Source organism: Mustelus asterias, chromosome 1, assembly GCF_964213995.1.
Source record: "Mustelus asterias chromosome 1, sMusAst1.hap1.1, whole genome shotgun sequence".
Lineage (NCBI taxonomy): Eukaryota > Metazoa > Chordata > Chondrichthyes > Carcharhiniformes > Triakidae > Mustelus > Mustelus asterias.
In genome coordinates, this window is record NC_135801.1 from 92648981 (window position 1) to 92672976 (window position 23996).

Sequence of the window (23996 nt, forward strand, 5' to 3'; positions counted from 1 at the left end):
ATTGCTCAGTACCTTTGCAGTTAAATGCACTGCAGGATGCAGCATTGAGCCTCACTGATCTGGCAGTGTGTTGAGTTAGCTGATCTCAGATGGGATGCCAGTAGGGCAATTCTGAGTTATTCCAGCCCTGGGTTAGATTGGGTGAAATCAGCCAAACTTGCTGTTGCTGATAGCTATTCAGCAATCACTGTGAAAACCTGTAAAGGTCCGGGGTGATGGACATAGCTGCGATGTCCTCTCATATTTATCCTGCCAATACACCTTTGATTAATGCATGAAGAGTGGTTGTTCATGGAAGTAACAAAGAAGTTGTGATGAATCTGTATAAAACACTGGTGTTGCCTCAGCTGGAATATTTAATCAGTTCTGGGGACACCATACTTTAGGGAGGATGTGAAAGCAAAGAGAGGTTGCCGGAAAAATGGTTCCAGGAATGAAGACTTTCAATTATGTAGATTGATTGGAGAAGTTGACACCATTCTCCTTGAAGAAGAGAAGGTTGAGAGTAAGATTCGATAGAGGTATTCAAAATCAGGAGGGGCGGGGGGTGCTCTGGACAGAGTAGATAGAGACAAACTTCCCATTGGTAGAAGGTTTGAGAATCATAGAGAGCAAACTTTAAAGGGTTTGGAAAGGAAGCAAAGCAACATTCGGGGAAACCTGTTCATGCAGCGAGTAGTTAGGTCTGGAATGCAATGCTTGAGAGTGTGGTGGAGGCAGGTTCAATCAAGACATTCAGCAGAGAATTGATTACTCTCTGAAAAGGGAGAATGTGCAGGGCTTTGAGGAGAAGGCAGGGGAGTGGCACTATGAATTACTCCTTCAGAGAGTCAGCACAGATACGTTAGGCTGAATGGCTTACTTCAGTACTGTAACAATTGTTTGATTATACAATATTCTTGAGGAAAAAATAAACATGGATGAACTGCAAAAAATAGCCAGAAAAGGTCGATTTTATGAAAACTTTAGAGGATTCTGCCAGTTGTTTCTTGAATTTCTAGTCTGCAGGCAGAAGGAGAAGAAAAGCAAAGTGTTTTTCAGCCCAGCCAGATTGTGATGCCATTTATATATTTTTCTGAAGTCTTCCCAGGCCAGTTTTCATTTCCCACAATGCCCAATTTCAAGCTACCATAATTAAGATTGACAAGTTCAATCCATTATTGTGGATTTGAATCACCAAAGGTTGCAGCTTTTGACAACTGAAGGACAGTTTTAATTGCGGAATGGATCCTACTTCCTCCTACATATTTATCTATATTAACTTACGTATGAAGGGAAGAAAGCAGTAAAGGTGAATCTTCCAAAACACTTGAAGCTCATCGACTTTGTCACTTAGCTTAAAATTCATAACTTTCTTCATTTCTGCTAGGGTCTTCAATAAGTTCACACCACCACAGAATATGGAAACACTTGCTATCAAGAGGTTGATTGCCTCCGTTGCTTTCATTTAGACGAAGCATATTGCCCTGCTTTTCTTTTCCAAATAAGGTTTGTTCGTTAAAAAGGGTTGCTTTTTCTTCCAACGCTGAATTTGACTATGAATTTAACTGCAGTGAAAATTGGATGTTATCTGCTTCTTTGCTTTGTTGACTTTTGATACTGTCTGGTACTTTTAGATACTAATACGCAAGCTGCGCTCTGAATGAGAGAAGTCTCTGGTGTTTGCTGAGGTTGGTGGAATTAGCATGCAGCCGGGTTCCTCTGATAAATGGATTCAGTTAGGTCACCGAGGGGAACAGTGTGACATTAAGTGATTTACAGTCCTTTCCCTTTAATGAAATTGTTTCAGTGAGATGATGCTGAAAGCTTTTAATGGATAGCTTTTCTTGATGTAATGAAATTGTATTCCGTCGGCATTTAATATAAGGTGCGGTTATTATTTACTGGAGCTTTCCCGAACTGCAGTTGCTTGCACCGAGTCCGAGGAAAGACAATTTCAGACGGTTAATACAGAGAGATGAATAAATATCAAAGGCCAAAGTATTTTCAGAGCGGATGGGTTTGAGTGTGTGTCAGTGGATATGTGTGAGTGAGAGAAAGAGAGAAAGATTGATATAGCACCTGTAAGCGCATTTCATGCGACAGGCCTAGTTACAGAAAAGCCTTAAGGGAGGCTTTGTGGTAAATAACACTGCTAATATTCTGCTTCTCTAAGTTTATCCTTCTAATCTATTTAACAGGCAACTGGATTACAACCAGATCAGCTGCATTGAGGATGGAGCATTCAGGGCTCTGCGTGACCTGGAAGTGCTGTGAGTACTGCTTAAATTTGTCTCTAAAGGGCAGCCCTTTGCTCAAGGATTATATATGTATTAGTTTGAAGGTTGAACTTTCCGCAGTAAAAAGTGTCCAGGGTTAGCCTGAGAACGAGTAAACACTTCTTGCTGGATGTTAGATCATTTTTTCTTCCATATGTAAGGATTTGCAAAAGATACTTTACTTTATTTCTTCTTCAATGGACCACCTGCCTCTCAGTGAATGTGTATGTGGGATTATATTATCTTAGATTAAATGGCAGGTTAGCTACCTGATGTCTACAACATATCAAGTAAAGTTGTTTTTAGTTAAGTATATGAACTGACAAATTGGATTGCTCAGAAAGACTTCCATCACATCTATAGGTGTAATGGAAAGCTTAGCACCGATCCTAGCAATTCTAAAATAAGTGTGACATACTGCAGCAGTGCCTGAAACCAGAGATAGTTTGCAACAGACTACCAAGGACGTACCCAGAGAAACTCAACCATAAAGATTTGACCTTTTAATGTACTAGTGAAGTCTGGTCAAACGAAAAGCAAAGCTTGGGAGAATTTGAAGCACTTAGCACATTCTTGACATGTTTGGCCTTGGGACTTTGGGTTTCACATTCTTCAGATATTTCTAGGTATGTGAGGAAGCCAAGAATAAGTTCCCCTTTTTGCAAATGTTTTGATCGTCAGATGTCCAAAACAAAGGCTGGCTCCTCTACTCCATCAAAAAGGAGGGGATCACACCCTGACGAGCTGCTTAGATTTTTGGATCAACTTACTTGATTCTCAGCACAGTTTATTTGGAAAGACTGAAGGTCATTGCTTGGTTTCAGTAGCTGTTAAAGATCCAGTCGATTAATGCTAAAGCTCGAGACTAGAAAAAGCCTTTCAGGAAATTTGACATATTAACTAACCCCAACCCATTTGGTTTTCAAGCAGCTGATTTACAGCCATGTAGTTAAAATGTCTGCTTCTTCTGCTGGAAGAAGGGTGGTTTGCATTCACTGTGGTTGTTAAAAGACTAGGATTGCTTTTCAACAGGCAAGTTCTACTATAGTTTATACAGCATTACTGCTATAGAACAACGCTCAAGAGTGCTTACTGTCTATATTTAGTGCAATTGTACGTATTGTCTTCTTTAAACTGCAGCTGAGATATCTCTGTGAGAAACTATTGGTTTCCATGATAACCAGTCAATCAGTGTTCAATCTTTTATATCAGAAAAGTAACTATAAAATGACATTTCAATATTGTCCTTGAAGATTACAGTCCATCTAGCTAACCTAACGAGGAGCTGTAAACTGCAGTACTTAAGAAACTAATCTTTCTTTTCACTTTATATGTTTTATGTCAATCATAATCTACTCTGGACTTCTAATAATTGTACGCATTCTGCAAGAGGGCTCTCTGTAAATTATTGTTAGTGGGAAGAGCACAACAGTTGACATAGCTGAGAGAGAGGGAAAAGCAATTAGAGTGCGGTTGGATTATTTCTGACCTTTTATGCCCATTTCCGTCTGTGGGTACATCTTCCTAAAGAAGCTAGAAACAAAACTGCTTCAGCTCAAGTGTTGTTTATTGATCCGTGTTTGAAGTTCTAATTTGCCATCTTAACTTGGTTTGAGCAGGTACTGTTCACACAGTGAGCAGCTATCCGATTTATCTGATTGAAATAAACCACCAGGGTTGCTCATTCTCCATTTGGATGCCACAATGAATAAGTCATCTCAATCCAATAATGAAGGGGTGACGCTTTATTTTAATAGCAACTGTATTTATCAAAAGGATATACATGGTAGACATGGGGCGGGATCTCCCTGCCCCGCTTCCAGTCGGGATTGTCCTGAAAGTCAATAGACTTTAGGCCAGGCCAGGGCGTTAAGTCTCCTACACTAGGGTCCCGCCACAATGGGGCCGGAAAATTCCAGCCATTGTCAAAAATAATATTTAGGAAAAGTAGCACTGGTTTCTACAATTTTATCACACATAGTTTGTGTTTTTTTCTTAATTTTACTATAGGCCATGGAAAAAAATGGGTAAAGCCCTCATAAAGTAACATTCAATCTTACCTGCACCATAGTTGCACTATTCAGCCAAGTAAGCAGGCATTGATTAGAAGAAAAGAGCTGCTATCAGCATTTCAAAGTGATATATAGTGGAATACACAAGGGTTGTCAGTGTCAGTGGCTCCCCTCTTCCTCATTTTCAAAGCGCACATTTCCATTCTGTTATGAAGCATACAGTTGTGAATAATGATCTTACATCAAATACTTGGACTCCTCACAGAAGTGGTCTGTTTATAGCTCTTTGAACTTCCCACGAAAAGAGAATACATTTATTCCCTCACGTCATTAGTCAGAGACTTACAGCTACATCAACAGCAAAAAAAAGCAATTAAAATGAATAACAACTGTGAGTAGTTTGATAATCTTGTAAAATTTATATTTTACCTTTTTGTTTTATAGTACACTTAACAACAACAATATTTCCCGACTCTCAGTGGCAAGCTTCAACCACATGCCCAGGCTGAGAACCTTGTGAGTAAAAAGGAAACGCGGTATTGCTACAAAATATAATTTTTGTCGTATTCAAGTAGAAGCGTTATCCAAATTGGTGATAACTACATAAAGAAAAATGGTTCAATAGTGACAAAATTCCAAACCTGCATCAAAATGCATAGTGCGATAGTCTTTCCTCATGTTTACATTTCTTTGTAACTGCTTCTTAAAAATATCTATGATAATAGATGTAATGACATTGGCTGGAGGTGAATTCGAGCTTGTGGCAGGTATTTGTTTACGAGGTTTCTTTCTCATTTTATTTTTATAAACAAATTATGTCGCAGTGCTACTTTGAGAGGCACATATATTGCAAAATGTATTCCAAAGTACAGGACTTAATTAAAAGTAGCTGTCTATCCAGTAATTTCCTAAATGGAAAATTAGCATGCAGGATGGCATCCTGCGCTTCAATATCCATTAGGGTATATTTTGTTAGGATTGAATGCATTGACTAAAAGGTTCTGATGAAATGACATTACACAGTCAATGCAGGATTCCAGACAGCAGCTTGATTTATAGCTTTTGTCATCCTTTATTTTACTTTGAGGAACATGAAAGCCAGTCCGAAGCAATTTGCCTAATTTAGAGGATACATTTGTCTGATATTTTATTAATGGCAAGGTGCTTTTTGCCTGTTGGATGGGAGCCATGTTCTTGTGAAGGTCCTGTCAGGGAAAACAGCTCACTTAATTCCCCCGCTCACTGCCATTTGCGTCTTTTAATTTCGGAGATTGCATTGAGCACAGCTCCCAAGGGGCCAAAATCTGTTAATCCTTTTTCTGTGATTAAACAAGAAATGAGGAAACCAGAAAAAAAATTGATATGAAAGGCGTATTTTATATTGAGTTACTTTCAGCCTTGTTCAGCGGAAAATGAATGTCATCTGCTAAAAGGATTTTGAAGGCAGTTTTTATAGAGACTAATAATGGCAAGACTTATTGGTATTTTTAATTGGGAGCCAAAGCTTCTATTAGCATTATTTTTCTTGCTGACAGTACGGTATGCTACCACTGTGGTGCAATTTGCTTTTTTTGTCATTTGGTTGGACTTAGGCTTCTGAATTCCATAATTGGGTTTCTGGCTCTTAGGTGTTTGCTGAGCTCGTAATCCAGTCAAGGGGGGATGCTTTGAATTGATTTTGTGACAACTGAGCCAACTTTTATTAATTAATTAATCTCTAGCTAAAAGGCTGCTGTCACACAAATGTTGGTTGAAAAAAAAAGGGTGGAAAGATTGGAAATGGTCCTGTCAGGGAGCCTTAAATTTACAGATGAGATTAAAGGATTGATTCCTCATTTGCTCTCCTTATTACATAAACCGTGGATCTCTGAAATTGTGTTGCTCACTCTCCTTTGTTCATCTAAATGTAATAACTTTGTTCCTCGCTTTCTTATTCCAGCCGGCTCCATTCAAACAACCTGTACTGCGACTGCCATTTAGCATGGCTTGCCGATTGGTTGCGGCAGCGCCCTCGGGTTGGGCTTTACACTCAATGCACAGGGCCTGGGCACCTGAGGGGCCATAATGTTGCAGAAGTACAAAAGAAGGAGTTTATTTGCTCTGGTAAGTGGAGATAAAGGAAGTATTGAGAAAGGAGATTGGTCAAAGCGTGTGTCTGTAAATTGTGAAAAACTTGTCTGCTATTGCTTTTTTATGTAAAGCTGCCACTCTGCAGTCATGAGGTGCACACCACCTGCAGAAATATTCAAAGGATTATGGCTTTAATTATTTAACTGCTCAATAATGTGCAAAATTATTTGGATTTTTACAAACAATTTAGATTTTGAAATCATTAAATGTATTTATTTAAAATGGATGTGCTTGCTCTTATTGTTACTTAGAAAATTGCAAATTAATTGAATATAATACGATATATAGTTCCAACAAGTTCACTAATACATCCATTGTTACAGCATAATATCCTGCAGTGAGCTGAGATGTTGCAGAATATTTTAATAGCAATTGTTTTCACCTGTTTATAATTGTTTTTCTTTATACATGTTTTCTTGAAATAGTAATGCTAGAGATTTGGGGAATGATTATAGCAGTGTCTCTCAGTGTGAAGTCTTGTTGCTTTTTATTGCTTAGATCTTTGGATGTATTGTAGCTCCAGAGGATGGGAATGTAAGAGAAAGATAGTCTCAATTATTGTTAGATCCCTTTTTTATCTTATTAACAGATAAGAAAAAAAAACACCTAACATTCCTGGTGATGGTACAACTGCTTTGAAAGTATGTTATATGGAGACTTTGTCATTAGGCAATTAGACATGAAATGTTGCTCCGACGTTGCTTGCAGAGTATGGCGCTCCCATGAGCGACTACCTTGGGTTCCACACATCTTTCCTTTTATTTTTTATTAAGGCAAAGATGCTTTTTTTATATAACTTTTAAATTCAGCTGTCACGCTCTAGGCTTCTGAGAAAGCTGCTAACTGTAATTGGGTTTACAACCTGTGCCAATCATTAGTGGTTTTGTTGGAAGGACTAAGCACATGGTATTAATCGTGATGTATTTTTTATCATTTCTTTCCTCCTGCTTTCCAGATGAGAATAAAGGCAAGTTTATTTCTCTTTTCATATTCTACACTTTGTTAGATGTTGGTCAGATTGTTATCTGATGGGAATTGCATTCTGATCTCCAAAATTCTGTCCTGATGTACAAAACATTTCTGTCTGAACAATCTCCTTGAATGTTTTTAAGCATGCATGTACAATCTAGGTGCTAAACGATTAGGTTTATTTTCCTCATTTGTCACTAGTGTCGTACAATCTAGGATTTTTGGCTTATTATAACACAGCAGAGTAAATAATAGGGGTTCAGTTTAGTGAATTAAATGCATCTTATCCAATGGAGGTGTCTGGTCCACGTCCCATACCATGGAAGTAAAGTTAATCATCTGAACCTGAGAGTTGGATTTTTCCTTCTACTTCACTGAGAGCTGATGTTAATATTTGCAAGGCGTAAGAGAGAGTGCATTTGCTTCATAATTCCAATGCATTTACATTTTGCATTTTTGTTACCATTTAAAAATGTTTTATTGCATAGCAATAAATGACGCTCTTGAATTAGAGTTAAGCTAAATTGAACTAAATATTTAGCCCCTGCATTGGCACCAGATATTTGCATTATCTTCCACCTAGTCAGGTGTAGCCCCAGTTGTGCTCCACCTAACCAAATACACTGCTATAGGCACATGGCTTGGAAGGAACAGATGTAAAAGTAATGAGGATGGACTCTTGGTTGAACGATTCTATTCAGGTGACTCTCACTGTTATACATCAGGGATTTTTTTTGAAGTTAACATGCATTTTCAGTTACCCATTAGTTCCGTGCACAGTTCCTGCTGCATTCACTGGCTATTAAGGGTGGAATTCTCAGTACTTGATATTGGGCTTTATGCTCACCGGATTTGTAAGTTTTGAGTAGCGAATCCTGTTATGGTTGGCATTCATATAGAAATATTACTTGGTAAGTAATTGATGCATCCACTTAACCTGACTGTGTTTATTAATCAATATGAAGTAATATACTGGCAAAGGTAAATCTATCTCACTGATGTTGTTGCATGCACTGCAATATCAAGTGTTTAGCTGGGTGCTCTGGAATTCTGATTATGTTTTATCCTTCTGCCCATCAGTAATATAAATACAAGATAAATATTATAAATGTGGCCAACTTTATCAATGAATTTGTTTGTCGAGGTCATATCTAAAGCACCCACATACTCTTTTTTACTTGAATTCTGACTGAACAATGGTGATAAAGTAGCGTTGCCTCATACTACTAATTTTATTTTAAAGAGTAGTCTGTCATTCAATCTTCTTTGAATGTTTTGCAGTCACTTATGGTTTAGTTGTTTGCACTTGTTGAGGCACTGAAATTATATAATTCATTTCAAACTTGTCAGATGAATTATTTAATAAAGTGGCTGGAATTCTTCAGTCAGACACGCCCCGCCACCACTCAGCCAAATTTCCATTCACTGCAGCGTGACCGGAGAATCCCAGCTTTGGGCGCGGTCAGAGAATTCCGGCCAGTGTAGCGCACTTTTAAGAGGGAAGAAATTCATAATGACTCTAGTTTTCAGTGATGTCATTGCTCTTCTCTTCACCCCTGTAGGGCACCAGAGTTTAACAACACAGTCCTGCAGTGTCCATTCAAAGTCATGTCCAGCGGTCTGTACATGTAGCAACAGTATTGTGGATTGTCGTGGCAAGGGCCTCACTGAGATATCCAGCAAGCTTCCCGAAAGCATCACTGAAATGTAAGCTTCTCGCTTCTTTACTCATCTGATGTGCGACCCTTGCAGTGTAATTGCCTTTGTAAATAATCTGACTGCTCAGTTAAGAGCATTAACTGCTGTCTTTTGTATCGCTATGCAAAGCTGAGGAATTCAGATATATTCCCTTGCACAGAAAAGTAGAAAGGTTAGCTTGATAATTGATACTCAATTATACCCGGGAGGTATATAGTTATTAGAAAGCTGAATTACATACAGCCGTGGAAATAGTTTTAACTTGTTAGCTAATAATTAATGATATATCTGTTATAAAAAAAAATGTGGTACAAGCAGTTTCATTTGATAACTTATTGGGGTAATTTTTGATCTTCACTGCCTGGGCTGTATATCTGGAAAAGTGGATTCAAATCAATTAAATAAAGAATTGGACAGGTTATGTAACTGGCAGGGTACTTCTCACAACATTTCCACCAAGGCAGTGAAGACAACAAACTCCCCCATTGTAAGAGTATTCAGCACCTGTCGCTCCTTTGGTAGTCCAATTATTGACATTTTCAGTGTTAAATGTTCAGTGGGAGCGACACAATAGCTGCTACTTTAAAACAGCCTGAGATTACAGAATCTGTCTGTGATCTCTTAAAATGTAATCCAAAATCATTTTCAGCTAACTTTTTTCACTCAATAATTGCCAATACTTAAGTTAAAGATTTAAAAAATTGCATTATATCATAATATATGCTCCCTGCTACTAGTTTAAAGTTTATTTATTAGTGTCACAACATTAACACTGCAATGAAGTTACTGTGAAAATCTTACTGCTTAGATCAAGTGTAACCCAAAAAGGTTATTGGCACTAATACAAGAGCAAAATACTGCAGATGTTGAAGATCTGAAATAAGAAAGCTTACGACATTGCCTGCATATTTTTAAATTCCCTGTCCCGCAACAGCAACTCAGCAGCTCTCATTGATGAGGGATCACTGGCTGGAAATGGGTCTGACTCAGTCCACTGGCTGGGGACTAGACTTTCGAAAATGAGCATCTCCGTTCCAGCGCAGCCGGGAGTTGAATCGCTCCACGATTGATGATTGTGCTTTCAGCTGCCGCCTGCTTAAACTCTGGAATTACCACAGCCTCCTCACCCACCCAGCAAAGCTCTTTTCCACTCTACTTCTCTTTCCTTCTTTAAGAAGTTCCTGAAAACTACCTCTTTCACCAAACCTTTGGTTATCTGCCCTAATATCTCCTGATGTGGCTAGGTTTTCTCACTCATGCTTTCTCTCTCCTTCAGTTGCCTTGGATGCATCTCATCCTGTCCTGGTGCCTTACCAACTTTAAGTACAGACAGCCGATCCAACATCTCCTCCTTTTCATTTTTTAAACCCTGCTGTGTCTGAATTGCATCCTCTTTTGCCACGACCTGAATGACAACATCTTCCTTGGTAAAGACAAATGCAAATATATTCATTTAATCCCTCAGCTAAGACCTCTGCCTCCATGTATTAATCCCTTCAAAGCCTATTGGAAGACCGGGATTCCCTTTTATGTTAGCTGCCAGTCTCTTTTCATTTGCTTCTTCGCCACCTCTCTGAACCTCTATATTTAGCCGGATTTCTCCATTTTATTTTCTACCTGACACCTGTCATCAGCACATTTTTACTTCTTTATCTATCTCCTTCGTCATCCTGGATTTGTTTGTCCTGCATTTCCCTTTCAAGGAAATATACCTTAACTGTGCCTGAAAAATGCTTCTTTGAAGGTAGCCTATTGTTCAGCTAGTGTTTTTTCTGCCAATCTTTGACTCTAATTAATTTGGCCCAGATCCATTCTTTTTGCCGGTTAATTATTCTCACACTGGATTGATCTTTGTCTTATTCCATTGTCAGCCTCAACTTTATTGTACAATAATCATCGTCCCCTGAATGTTCTCCCACTGACCTGTCATCCAGTTCTCCCAACTCATACAGGCACAGAAACCTTTATTTGGACTTTAATACTTTCTCACTCACTCTGATTCAACTATTAACTGCTATTCCTAATTCTAATGCTATCTATTTGTCCCAGTATTCTGACATTCTCTGATACTATCTCCTGGTTACCGCATCCCTGCCAAGTTAGTTTAAACTGTCTCCAATAGCACTAGCAAGGAACTCAGTCCTGACTCCATTTAGGTGAAACCCATCCCTCCTAGATCCTGTCCAGATGTTCCAACCATGCATTCATCTTTTTACCCTCCTATTTCTGTACTCAGTTGTGTATGGCGCTGAGAATAATCCAGCAGTTACTATTTCTGAGATCCTGCCTCCCAATTTACTACCTAGCTCCCTAAAGTCTGACTGTAGTACCATTTCCCTCTTTCTGCCTATATTGTTTGTACCTGTGTTGTACCATGACTGATGGCTGTTCACCCTCCCCCCCTCTCAAGGTGCTCTGCAGCTGCTCCGTGACATCTTGACCTTGACACCAAGGAGGTAACGCACCATAAGAGACCTGCTGAGATTTTCCAGTGTTTTCTCTTTTGGTTTCAGATTCCAGCATCGGCAGTAATTTGCTTTTATCTAGGTAACGCACCATCCTGGATTTACTTCTGCAGCTGCAGAAATGCCTATCTATTCCCTTAACTACTGAACCACTTATCACTATTGCTCTTCCATTCTTCCTAGTAACTCCTGGTGCTGTGAGGCAGCCATGCTAACCACTGTGCCATAATGTCGCCATCTATAAATATGTTGTCCAGAAAACCCTTAAAACTCATGGATGTACCATAGTGATGCCAGCTCATGCTCACGTTCTAAAACATGGAACTTAAGCTGCTGTAATTGACAACAAATGCTACACAAGTGGCTAGGCGGGACATGGGAATTGTCCTGGAGTTCTTACATAGCACAATATGTGTGCTCCGGAGGGCAGAACAGTCCTGCCCTTTCCCTCGTAGTTAACAACTTTGCTACTCCTAGTAAATCTTACTACTGTGAACAAATCTCTAGCAATATTTATAAACCTTAAAACTATTAATTGAACTTACTAATACTGATAAATCCTACTACTACTTAGTACACTTTTTTCATAGTAATATCCTTAATTTAAAAAAAGATAAGGCTAACCAGTCTGTTCCATGGTTTAGATAAGCTAAATCAAAAATGCTCATCAACCAGTCACTTACCTGCTTCCCCACACCTACCTGTCACACTTCGATTTTTCATTACAATTGGAATATGCAAATGCATTTAGCGAATCAACTAATTTTAATCCAGTGACAATAATTGTTGTCCTCTGACACTACCACTTTTTACCTACGGATGTGGCTAACCTTTATATTGGGGGCAGAGTTCCAGTCTTGGGTGTAAAAGTTGGGTGCTAACCAGCCCCGGATTGGCATGGCGCCCAATCATATTTCCCCATCACGTCCTGGCCTACCATCCTGCCACCGGTGGACCATGAAATTCCAGCAACATTCCAGCCTCAGCAGAGGAGGGAAATTTTTCTTTAATGCTTATATTGCCAGAAATTCTCTTTATATTTGGAACTGGGGGGCAGAGGCCTTGAGGGCTGCATGAATAATGGTGATACAAAGACTGATATTCCCACAAGCTCTCGATTTTGTGGTATGAACCAGTGTCATCTTTTTATCTATCAGGTATATGGTGTTCTATATTTTGTGCACATTGCAGTATCCGATCTTGCGATGCGATCTCGTGTCACTCTGATTTACTACATGCGCTATTCCAATTCATAACATTCATAACCACAATAAGTTACCCTGGTGATTTATGTTTGTGAACTGAGAAAACATGAGGATGAACAGTTAGAAGAGGTCAAGTAATTTAGCTTCAATAGTTATATAGAGACAGAGAAAAGGCTGGTAAATATATCTAGTCGCCAAGACTAGTTGCAGCTCTGAGAATTTTCCTCGAGGGATTCAAAACAAAAAATAAGATGATTCGGAAAATGCATGCATGCGTTTGTTATTGATGTCCCACTCTGATAGAGCAGAGTCTAGAACAAACAATTTGACAGAAAAATGAAAGGGATAATTAGATTTCCCTTCACTTAAGCTGAGAGAATTCCCTCCCCTGGTAATGGTAAATAGTGTGCAAAGGATGCCTGGACATGGGTGAAATTCGTCTCAGATGTTCAGCTAGCTGAGCTTGTTACTATTAAGAAAACAGATGGATAGTGTCTATAGATCCATACATACACTTTAAGAAGTAAAGAAGACCCCTGGATTCTCCCCGTCACTCATCTTTTCTTGCTTTGGTGTCTCTTTAACCCTGCATCGCCCAGTCGTAAAGTTCAATCAGGGCAACAACATATAACTTAAAGTTGCTATTCATTTATCCATGATTGTAATTCTAATGTTAAGTAGGCCATTAAAAAGATGGATGTAAACATTGAAATTATTTATTCTGATGCACAAAGGGTTGTCCAGCATGCCTCCCAGTGGGGAGGATCTTTACATGCATCTGTAATATTCTAATTTTGAATGGCTTCCCATGACAAAGTTTGGAATCCACATTAGTAATGTTTGAGCGATTCTCAATGGTATGTATTAAATAAATAGAGGGAGGCCTTTCAGCCAGTGTAACAAATCCATCCATACTCAGCCAATAACATGTCTCTTGAATGACTCTAGAGCTTTTATTTCCGCTGCCCAACCTGAAAGATCACACCGAGTGATTAAAATCTTGAGTCAAAAAGTTCTTTCTTAACATCAGGCTTGATGTTTTCTTTTACTGGTTCTCTCTTTTCTTCCCCATTTTTCAGTAATAACTTAACTTGATATGGTGCTCAGGATTAACTTTTCTACTCCACTTGGAATCCTATACCTTGATAAGGTCCCATCTACCCTCTGATTTGCTTAATTTCAAGATGAAGAGACTACATTTTTCTGATCTTTCCTCATAACTCAAGTCTCTGGAATTGTCTTTTATGCTTTGTCTAGGATGTCTTGGTGACAGAATTGAAGCTGTATCCAAGGGGTAGGTTGCCCAGAGCACTATATAGCTTCGGCACAATGTCTTCGGCCTCATTAGGGTATAATTTACAAATTCCTGCTCACAGCATGGAGTGCTTATTAGAAATTTGGGTGAGGAGGTCAACTGGCTCACAGAATTTTCCATCCATTAAAACCTGCTGGTCTTTGCAGCTGAATTCCTAATATGTGCTCATAATACAAAATGCTCAACGTTGGGAATGTAAATGTGCGAAATCGTCCCTATACTTTACTCATCATTAATATAGCTCTTTGTAAAGCTTCTTTACAATGACTGGAGAGCATCACTGTTAAGCCTCACTTTCAGATCACTTTCAGTGTCTTCCCTGGCTAGTTTAGTCCCTCATAGCAGAGAGAGGAGAATGTTGATAATGTTATGCTGCCCTAACCAATGTTCGAAAGGTAAAAGTACTTTCTTGAGCAGCCTAGTGCTTACATTGTTAAGTTCCAGTGTCAAACTAACCTGTTAGCTTGGTTTTGGTAATGAGCATTCTGGTGGTGTGAGGTTGGTTAGATGACGTGCAATTATGACAATCACAAAATGTTGTTTGCTGTTCAGGATGTTTCATTTGACCTAATTGTTATTGTTCATTTGGACTGGATTTTCAGGGACTCCATACAGAAATAAAAATGGTGGCTGAATCAAGATTCTGGGATTCCCGAACACACTCTTGGGATTTCTGATTTTCAGGAGTGCCTTTAAAGGGTGTGGGCCGGTTTGGCATCCTGCATTCCCTACTTGGCCGGCTCTATTGCGGGGATAGGCATACCCTAATCCTCTGCAATTTCATGGAGTTGAATTTTTAAAGGACTTGTGGTTCGCAGCACTGCAGAGGTGTCATGAACCATAGTCAGCATAGAACTATTTGAAAGGTAAGTTCAAAGGTCCTCCTCAACTCCCCATGCCAAGGTATAACTCCCACCCACCCATTATGGCCCTTCATGTCCCCTATGCCAAGCTATGGCACGTTCATACCTATTCACCCACTATACAGCACATAGAAACAATTAGCCCTATGTTAGCCCATTAGAATATGTTTAAAAAAACTTTTTAATAAAGACATTTATTGATAATTTTTCACTTTCTTAAAAATACTCCCTTTTACTGGAGGCCTATAAAAATGTCAATATTTCTGACCCTTTAAAGTAACAATAGCAGAAACTGCAAGCATTTGAATCCTCTTTATCTTGTGTACATAAACATTGTGCAGTTAACAAAGGAGATCAGAAAGTCAGAGCTGTCAAGGAAGCAATGTTTTCCTTTGCACAGCTGTTTCAATACTCTAATGGATGTTTGGGTTCTCAGCCAAGCATGCATAATGAGGCTTGGCTGAGGGCCCAGACATTCATTAGAGTATAAAACACCCGAGTCCCAGGGAAAATATTGCTTTATTGACAGTTCCAGCTTTCTGATGTCTTCTGTCAATTGTACAATGTTTATTTGACCAAGATAGAGGTTTCAAATATTTGTAACTTTTACTGTCGATACTTTAAGGGGCCTGGATAATTGGCACTTTTATTAGCCTGTCGTAAAAAGGAGATTTTTAAAAATAAAGTGGAAAGTAACAAATGAATGACTGTATTTTATTAAAGCTTTTTTTGCCCATCTTATTGTCACGATAGGGTTCATTGGTTCTATACAGTGTATAGCAGGTGAATGGGCATGGAATTGGAACAGCGGTCATGAGGTGCTATTGGAGGATATGATGTGACATGGATGGGGGAAAGGGGAGTGCATCAGAGGTGAGGGGGTGTAAAATAGGTAAGGACTGGAGTGTCTTTCTGATTATATTATAACTGGGATGAAATCCTAAAGCATCAAGGTAGTTCTTTTAAACAGCCTGCTTCAGTACCCAGCAGCCTCAGTGACTGCCTCCAAATGTTGTCCCAGATTGGACAGCCCCAATTGCAGCCAGCACCTGCCCCCGTGGAATGAACATCCCATCTTTCCTAGCATTTTCCCCAGAAGCAGATGGGTTGAACCAGGAATTTCCAGCCTCCCGTTACTCACCTCAAGGATAAAAATCCAGCCCTGTATGTCTGTACCTTTTTCCTCATCCTTGTGCACTCATTATAATTGCTTTCATCTGGTAAGACACACATTTTTATCTTTACCACCTAGATGCCAACCTGACATACTAAATTACTCACCCATTTTAGAACCTACCTGATTCATATTTCACTGAAATCAATGGAGTGAAAATCAAGCACTCTCTACACAGATGTACAGTCCTCACCATCAGATTATTGTTCATGTGGTAAAGACAAAGATTTGTCTCAATTTATCCTTGGGTCCAGTATGTTCAATTAAGTTACATCTCAAGATCTGGAAGTGCCCAGTATCAAGCACTGGTTTCCTTGTATATCCTTCTCACTTTATCACAATTACGTCGGTTGTTCCTACAGAGGAAGATTACACCTGCATTTCAGCAATCTGTCGTATGTTCAGCACAGAAGCTGTAATAAATCCCCACTGCCATTTAACAGTCAGCCTTCAGTTTGCTCGTACATGCTTTTCCCATTTACTCTGCAGAACAGCTGGCAAAATGCAAACAAGATGATAGTTTGCAGCATAAAATGTACAGATGTTGGTCATACGTGCTTCTAAAGCTGACATTGCGTTTAATCTCTTATGGGACTCTTGGATTTAAAACCTGGAAAGATAAAAAGGGAGGTATGACATAATTTCTAAGATTTACCAAAATGATAGAAAAATCTTTATCAGATAGAAAAATCTGTAAGAGTTTATGGAAAATAAAATTCCTACATTTTTCTGCACTTGCATTGAATAGTGAACCTTACTCTTGAGTGTTTTACTGTACCAAACTGTTAACCACAAACTCCGCTCTCCTTTCTGCTGTTAAGTTCAATGCTGACCTCGTAAGAAAAATTTATTTTTGGAGGGGCCTGAGCTTGTCTGAAAATCCATCTGAATCTGTCTGAACACAACTTTCAAAGTCACACCCTGTCCTGTCAGGAGTTTTCTTCATTCAGATTGACTGAATTTTTTTGTTACAAGTACATGTGTTTAGCTGATGTGCCAACATCACAGCAGAAGTGTGTAGTATCCCTTCTGATTCCTCAGGCTAAAATATCTTCACCTGGCAATGAAACTTTTCCCTCCATACATTTATTTACTTATTAAAGCTTTGAAATGATTTAGGAATTCACATTTTATCCTGCCCACAATGAAGCTTTTATTCTAATACCAAAATTCCAGGACATCCCTGAATGACAACTCCTTATCCTGAGGCCCAGTTTAAGGTGCATGTTCTTCAAAAAAATATGTAAGCATAGATTCTGCATCAACCATCTTTCCAGCTCTCTGGCATTGAAGCATTTCTAGGCTGAACCAACATTCCCATCTGCTCAACCATTGCGACTCTGCCCTGCCTCCGCTTGTGCTATACCTGTGTCTCTCCATTTATCCTCTTCTGTAATGCTCTTTGTAGAATCTTAGACTATTAGGGGGCATTCGGTCCATTGAGCCTTTGTTGGTCCTTTAAAGAGCTATCCAGTCAATCCTACATGTCTGGTCTTTCCCCATAGCCCTGCAAATGTTTTGTTTTCAAGTATCTACTGAATTTCCTTCTGAAAAATATTCTTGAATCTGCTTCTACCACCTCACATCCACTGCCTTCTAGATCTTCACAACTTGCTGCATTACAAAAATTATCCCCAATTACCACCAATGCAGAGAATTAAGAAGGTGGGGTTGCAGATAAAATTCTTCATCAGCAATGGAAAAAAAGCTACAGATGAAACATACCATATGGAAGCATAATAATACCTCCCCCCCACCCCCTTGTTCCTGCCACGCACACACATGCAGTTAACACATATGCTCACCCATGCCAAACCACACACATACATAAACTTATACCCACATATCCGCACATACACTAAACATGAAGTAACCCGTAAAGTTATCCGCACTCAACACAACAGGACTAGAAGAAACTGCTTGTGTTAGGGACTTTACGTTCACTCAATAAATAAATACTTGTAACGCACTTGAAAGAAAAACTGGAGAGGATGAAATGGTCATACGATAACATAAGATGATAGACAGAAACATAATAAATTGAATTGATTTTCTAAAACCCTTTCTATCCTGTTGCCTACCTTTGTCAACTTTACAATAACAGTTTTGCCATTGCGATTTATGGAAATTGTGTCCCACTCTGATCATTTGTATCATGTATCCGAACTTCTTCAGGCATATTTAATATCTTGGTATCAGTATTTTTTAAAAAATCAACATTGAAAGCAATGTACTTTAATATTACACAATTATGCCTCTTACGTGATATGGCATTGTTGTATTTTATGAAAAATAAAATGCCTGTAGCACAGTTTAACTGAACTCAATATAAGGTAGGGATAGCAAACCAAAACAAAAGAAAGACTTGTATTTATAAAGCACCTTTCATCACCCCTGGATATCCCAAAGCACTTAACAGAAAATGAAGTGCTTTTGAAGTGTGGTCCTTGTTGTAATACAGGAAACACAGCAGCCAATTTGCCCACAGCAAGCTTGCACATGCAACAATGGATAATGACCAGTTAATCTGTTTTTGCAATGTTAATTGAGAGATAAATATTGATTAGAATCCAGGGATAGCCAACATCCTGCCACACCCCATTGTTCAATTTAATCTCTCATCCAAAGGAGACAATCTCAAACAGTGCATCACCCTTTTACTGAAGCATCAAAATAGATTTTTACACTCAAGTCCTACAATGGGACTTGAACCTACAGCTCGCAAGTGGAATTTTCGATTCACTACATGACCTTTGGCCCTATGCATGCACTCAGAGCTAAAGTAAGTTACTCCAAGTAGAAAGTCCAAGGATGATGAGCAGAATTACCTGTGCATACCTCACATCCCCAAGGAGAGAGAGTCTGGCGAGTTATCCTGCCCAGACCAACTAATTGTTTCAGTTCCATAATCTGTCCCATACTGTCATTCATTCTGTAGGTAGCAGAATGTGTTTGGAACAGACTCAATGCACCTTGAACAATTGATTGCTGAAATAATACCCAATAAAATAGCCTGCGTTTAAAAGCAAACCTGGAAAACAGATTTGGCAGCAGAACCCAATCTGCACATTTCGCTGTAAATATTTCTTTCTCGATGTGTCCGACAATTAAATCAATTATGTGGCAAATTAATGAACCTGTTTACAGCAATTCAGTGGACTGTAGGAAACTAATACTACTTGGAACTGACGTTTCCCAGATGTTCTGCACACAGTCACACAAATCAAGTTAAAAACTAATTCATAAAAAAGTACATGCAGGAACACATAATTATGGTATTGGCAAGTAAAAGCAAAATCTACAGAGTTTGAAAAGTCTGTAGTACAGACTGATCCTTTTCATTTGCATTCACCAGTGGAATTCAGACTCTCTGCTTGACCCTCATTCAGTTTCCAAGCTCTGAAATTGTACTGAGCTATGTTTACAGCTGAAACTGTCTTCAGGTTGTTGAAACCTCATGTAAATTCCGATCACATCCTGGTACCAGTTAAAGCAGCTTTAAGCGAGACCAGCTGTGAATAGGAGCCAGGCAGTTGTGTTAGAGGTTTCACACCATTGTAGAAATGTTCTTGTGTGTGTGTGTATATGGTACACACATTTTTAAAAATCCATTGAAGAAATAATTAAATAAAAACGTTCACCTCTCTGTGGAAGTACTGAGAATGGATTTCAGTTTCACTCATGGGCAGAGTTCTGCACGTGTGGAAATTTACTTTGTACTGTTGTTGGGCCCGAAATTAACAAGAGTGTGCAGTGAGTGTGGTGTCAGCCCAAAATTATCTGAAGTTTGGCCTCTGGCTTCATCGGCATATTATCAGAGTTCAGTGAATGCAAATTGAGTGACCAGAGGTAGCTCACCGAGGTAACCCAACAACAACAAAATTGACTTGGCTCAAGAATAGACAAGGGACCAGTGAAAGAGCGCTGGGATCTTTGGGCTGGAAGGGGGCTACAGAGCTAGGGAGGGACAAGCCCATGGAGGGATTTCAAAACAAGGATGAGAATTTTTGAAGTGAAGTATTGCCAAACCAGGAACCAATGTGGGTCAGCGAGCAAAGGAATGTTAGGGAACGGGATGTGGTAAAAATAATTCTGTCCCTGACAACACGAATGATGGCATCCACCGCCGTTACAGCTAAGAATTCTCAGAGTGAATAGGGCATAGTGCAGCTGATAATTATGATTGAACTGTTCCTGTTACCCAGTTTGTAAGGCCAAAGTAAACTATTTGATGTTTAGCATCTAAAGGGTTATATCAGGAAGGGAGGGGAAGAGAGTTTCTTCCCATGTGGTTTGATTAATGTTATGCAAATTCCTATCCATGTGTTAGTATTTGAGAACGTGTGTAATTATATTATTTGCAGATAGATAAATGTGAGGCTGGGCTTAATGCAGGGGATTGGTGACTGGGCCTACATAATCATGGGAAAAGCCTCACGTTAGTCTCCCTGAGACAGCAAAACCTCCCCAATTAGGTCACAGAGTGAAAGGGGGTGACATGGGATTCCCAGTAGCTGGTGGCAAGATATCAATTGGACTAATTAATGAGCGAGTTGACACCCATTTACTCTGAGCCCATCATAATTTAATGGTGATTTGAGGATTAAATGGGGGCTGCACAAATCTCCCATGGTTCCCGAAGTCACCCAACAAATCCTGTCAGCTTAGCCGAGGGAGATCCCTCACTAACATGCACTCTGTACTCGATCAAAGGATCCAGCATTCGGAAAGTGGGGACCGCTGAAAGCCACCCCCTGCCCTTGCCTCCTACCTCCCTCCCCCCCTCCTTCATCCTGAGGCCCCTTATTATACTCACTCACCCCTGGCCTGGATCGCTCGCTAATCCTGGGCTTCTGGTGAGTGCGTTGTCGGCGGGTACAACCCCTCCCTCAGTGGCACCAATGTTGTTGAGAGTTGCTGGCCTTTGACGACTGGCAGTTCTTAGCAGGTCCTGAATCCCAGGGAAGGCCCGACAATAATACCATGGAACTGACACGGGCTCCCACTGGTTCTCCGACCAGTGGACTAGAACCCTGTGGGCCCACCTAACCAGCCCGGGTTTCAGGCAGATAAGGTAAAGATTCTCAGAGGAGGAAAATACTTGAATTTAGTTTGGTTTGCTTTCTTCATAAACAGAGAAATTGGTTTGAATTTTCACTCCTGGGTCAGGAGTGCAGAATCGGGAGAATTTCTAGCCCCGTGAGCCCAACTTTTGAAAACCAGCCACAGAAGTTTACATTTAGTGGGGATCGGAGTGTAACTGGAGTTATGCATGCCTGCCCCGGTTTGAGGCAGCACCGGAGCTGTTGGGTGCAGAATGGCCTGGGTGAAAGACCGGCCTCAGTGATCCACTTCTTTGGTCACAGCTGCAAAATAAAACAGCCTTCTAGCCTTCACACCCCACACATTCTCCATTCATGCCAATCTATGCCCCTCAGTCCACTCCATGTCTCCTCATTCCCTCCATGCTAACCAAGACCTCATACCACCACAGCCCTTTATGGCCCCAATGCCAACTCATGCCACCCCATACCCTTACCCCCCCCCCCCCCCCCCACCCTTTGTCCTTACACCCTCATCTAGTCTCCACCATGACCATCGCTCCCGGTGATGCTGCCAGTAGTTCAAGCTGCTGGTCACTGATTGGTTTAGCAGCTCTATGAGGTGGGATTTCCTCTTGGAGAAGGGTAGAAGTCTCGCTTCATAATAATTAAAGGCCAATCATCTGAAAAATTAAAGCAGGGTGATCCAACTACAGCCGGCTTGTCCCTAACATTTAGATTGGGGTGTTGGGAGTCCATCCTCTACGTATAATCCACCCCACACAGCAACTATTGCAGTATTACTGCAGACAGCACAATGAATCTGGTCTCATAAAATATCAGGCAACAGAGCCTGCCTACAACACATTTAATGTGAAACATCATTATACTGCTTACGGCAGTCTCAAGTGGAATCCTTATAAGACCATAATTCTGTGTTATTCCACTCTTGAGACTGTGCAGGAGGATGTTTAATGTAAAAATCACCTTGGGTATAATATGTCCACTGCCAACTTGACAATGCTAAACTAGTAGCTCCTGTAGCAGTAACACCGTCATGACATAAATTTTAATAAGTTGTTTGCTTACAAGCCATCAATGTATATCACTTAGTTATGTGAATGTGGCAAAAAAATGGTCACCTTTCTCATCAGGAAAGAAACAACTTGGTCAAACAGCTTGGTCGAGTTTTATTTTGCAGTAAAGGAAATTATATTTCCTGTACAGCATGGTATTTAATGTGTGCAACTCTAAGAGATAAATCTCGCCTGGACAAAGAGGGAAGGTCATCGGCACTTGGCTATCCACGTTAACAGGAGCCCAAATAATGTGATCTGAGTAAACATGAATGTTAACAAGAGGCTGAGTGTGGACCGCCACTGCTGTGTGCTTTACTTTAAGAATGTACTTTTAATAGCAAATTATGTTTCACCCCCCCCAGACGTCTGGAGCAAAACTCAATCAAAACCATCCCCCCTGGAGCCTTCTCACCCTACAAGAGGTTGCGAAGAATGTGAGTAGAAGAAAAACTATTCCAAATCCTTAGAAGATTATTCAGCGTTTGTTCCATAAGGAAAGCTCAAGTGTTCAACAATCTTGAAATGGTAATGGCTGACTGATCCAAACTGATTTACAGCTCAAATCTTTGAATGTGTTTTTCAATTTGTAAAGCTTTGTCTTTGCATCCTTCATGAAAATTGATGGAAATGATTTCACCATCTTGTATCTCTCCTGTCTTCCCAGTTCATGTGTTGATTTGGTTCCATTGCTGCTGGTAGCATAGAATCCCTTGCTGCAGTGGTTTTCTTCACATGGGCATGGCTTCAAATTTCAAAACCTGGAAACGCGATCCCCAAAGCACCTCCAACTTCTGGTTTTAATGATTTAATGGAGGGGGAGGGGGCAGCGGGGGGCAGGCAATTCTTGCTCTTGAGGTTGGTCAGTCATTTCAATGTGATAATAAAACTCGTGCCTCAAATTTTACCTTTTATATTTAACTACAACAAGCTACATTTACCAGGGCTTGGAAAACACAAAAAGAGCTGAAACTAAAGAAGAGGCTTTTGAAATCAGCATAAGATTGCCTAATAGTATGTCTGCCTTTGAATAATAATCTCTTGAGGTATTACCACCCACAGAATAACACCACTGCTTACAGAATGGAACAACCTGTCCTCAATTATAAATACAGCATTTTGTAGTTCAGAAACCATAGAAAAGTTACAGCACAGAAGGAGGCCATTCGGCCCAGCTTGCCCAGGCCAGCCTGAGGACACTCAGGTGCCCTTTGTAATATCACTTCCCACACGTGGTCCATAGCCCTGTAGTTTACAGCACTTAAAGTGTAGATCTAAGTACTTTTTTAAAGACTTTAGTATCTGCATCCTCCACCTACTCAGGCAGCAAATTCCAGGCACCCACCACCCTCTGCATAAAAAAGCTCATCCTCATGTCCCCTCTACACCTTCTGCCACTTATATTGAACTTATGTCCTCTGGTTCTAGACTTCTCCATCAAGGGAAACAGTTTTATCCTGTCCACTCTATCTTTTCCCCTCATCATTCTATACAACTCAATCAAGTCAATCTCTCCTCATAGCGACACTTTTCTAGCCCTGGCAACATTCTTGTAAACATCTTCTACACTCTCTGCTGACCAATTACGTCCTTCCAGTAATATGGTAACCAGAACTGCGCACAATATTCCAGTTGTGGCCTCACCAGTGTTTTATACAACTCCAACATTATATTGTTACTTTTATATTCTATACCTCTACCAATGAAGGAGAACATTCCTTGTGCTTTCTTTACAATCTTGTCCACTTGAACTGCTGCCTTTAGAAACCTGTGTACTTGCACGCCAAAA

General features: G+C 40.0%; 1 protein-coding gene across 2 annotated transcripts in view; it reads left to right on the forward strand.

Moving 5' to 3' along the window:
* Positions 1–23996, forward strand: part of slit2 (slit homolog 2 (Drosophila)) — a 420226-nt gene that overhangs the window by 270128 nt on the left and 126102 nt on the right. For both annotated transcript variants that reach the window (XM_078215445.1, XM_078215451.1), the window contains exons 6-10: positions 2181–2252; positions 4715–4786; positions 6210–6373; positions 8932–9076; positions 22573–22644. In XM_078215445.1, the coding sequence (XP_078071571.1) occupies positions 2181–2252; positions 4715–4786; positions 6210–6373; positions 8932–9076; positions 22573–22644 (525 nt within the window). The remainder of the gene's footprint in view (positions 1–2180; positions 2253–4714; positions 4787–6209; positions 6374–8931; positions 9077–22572; positions 22645–23996) is intronic.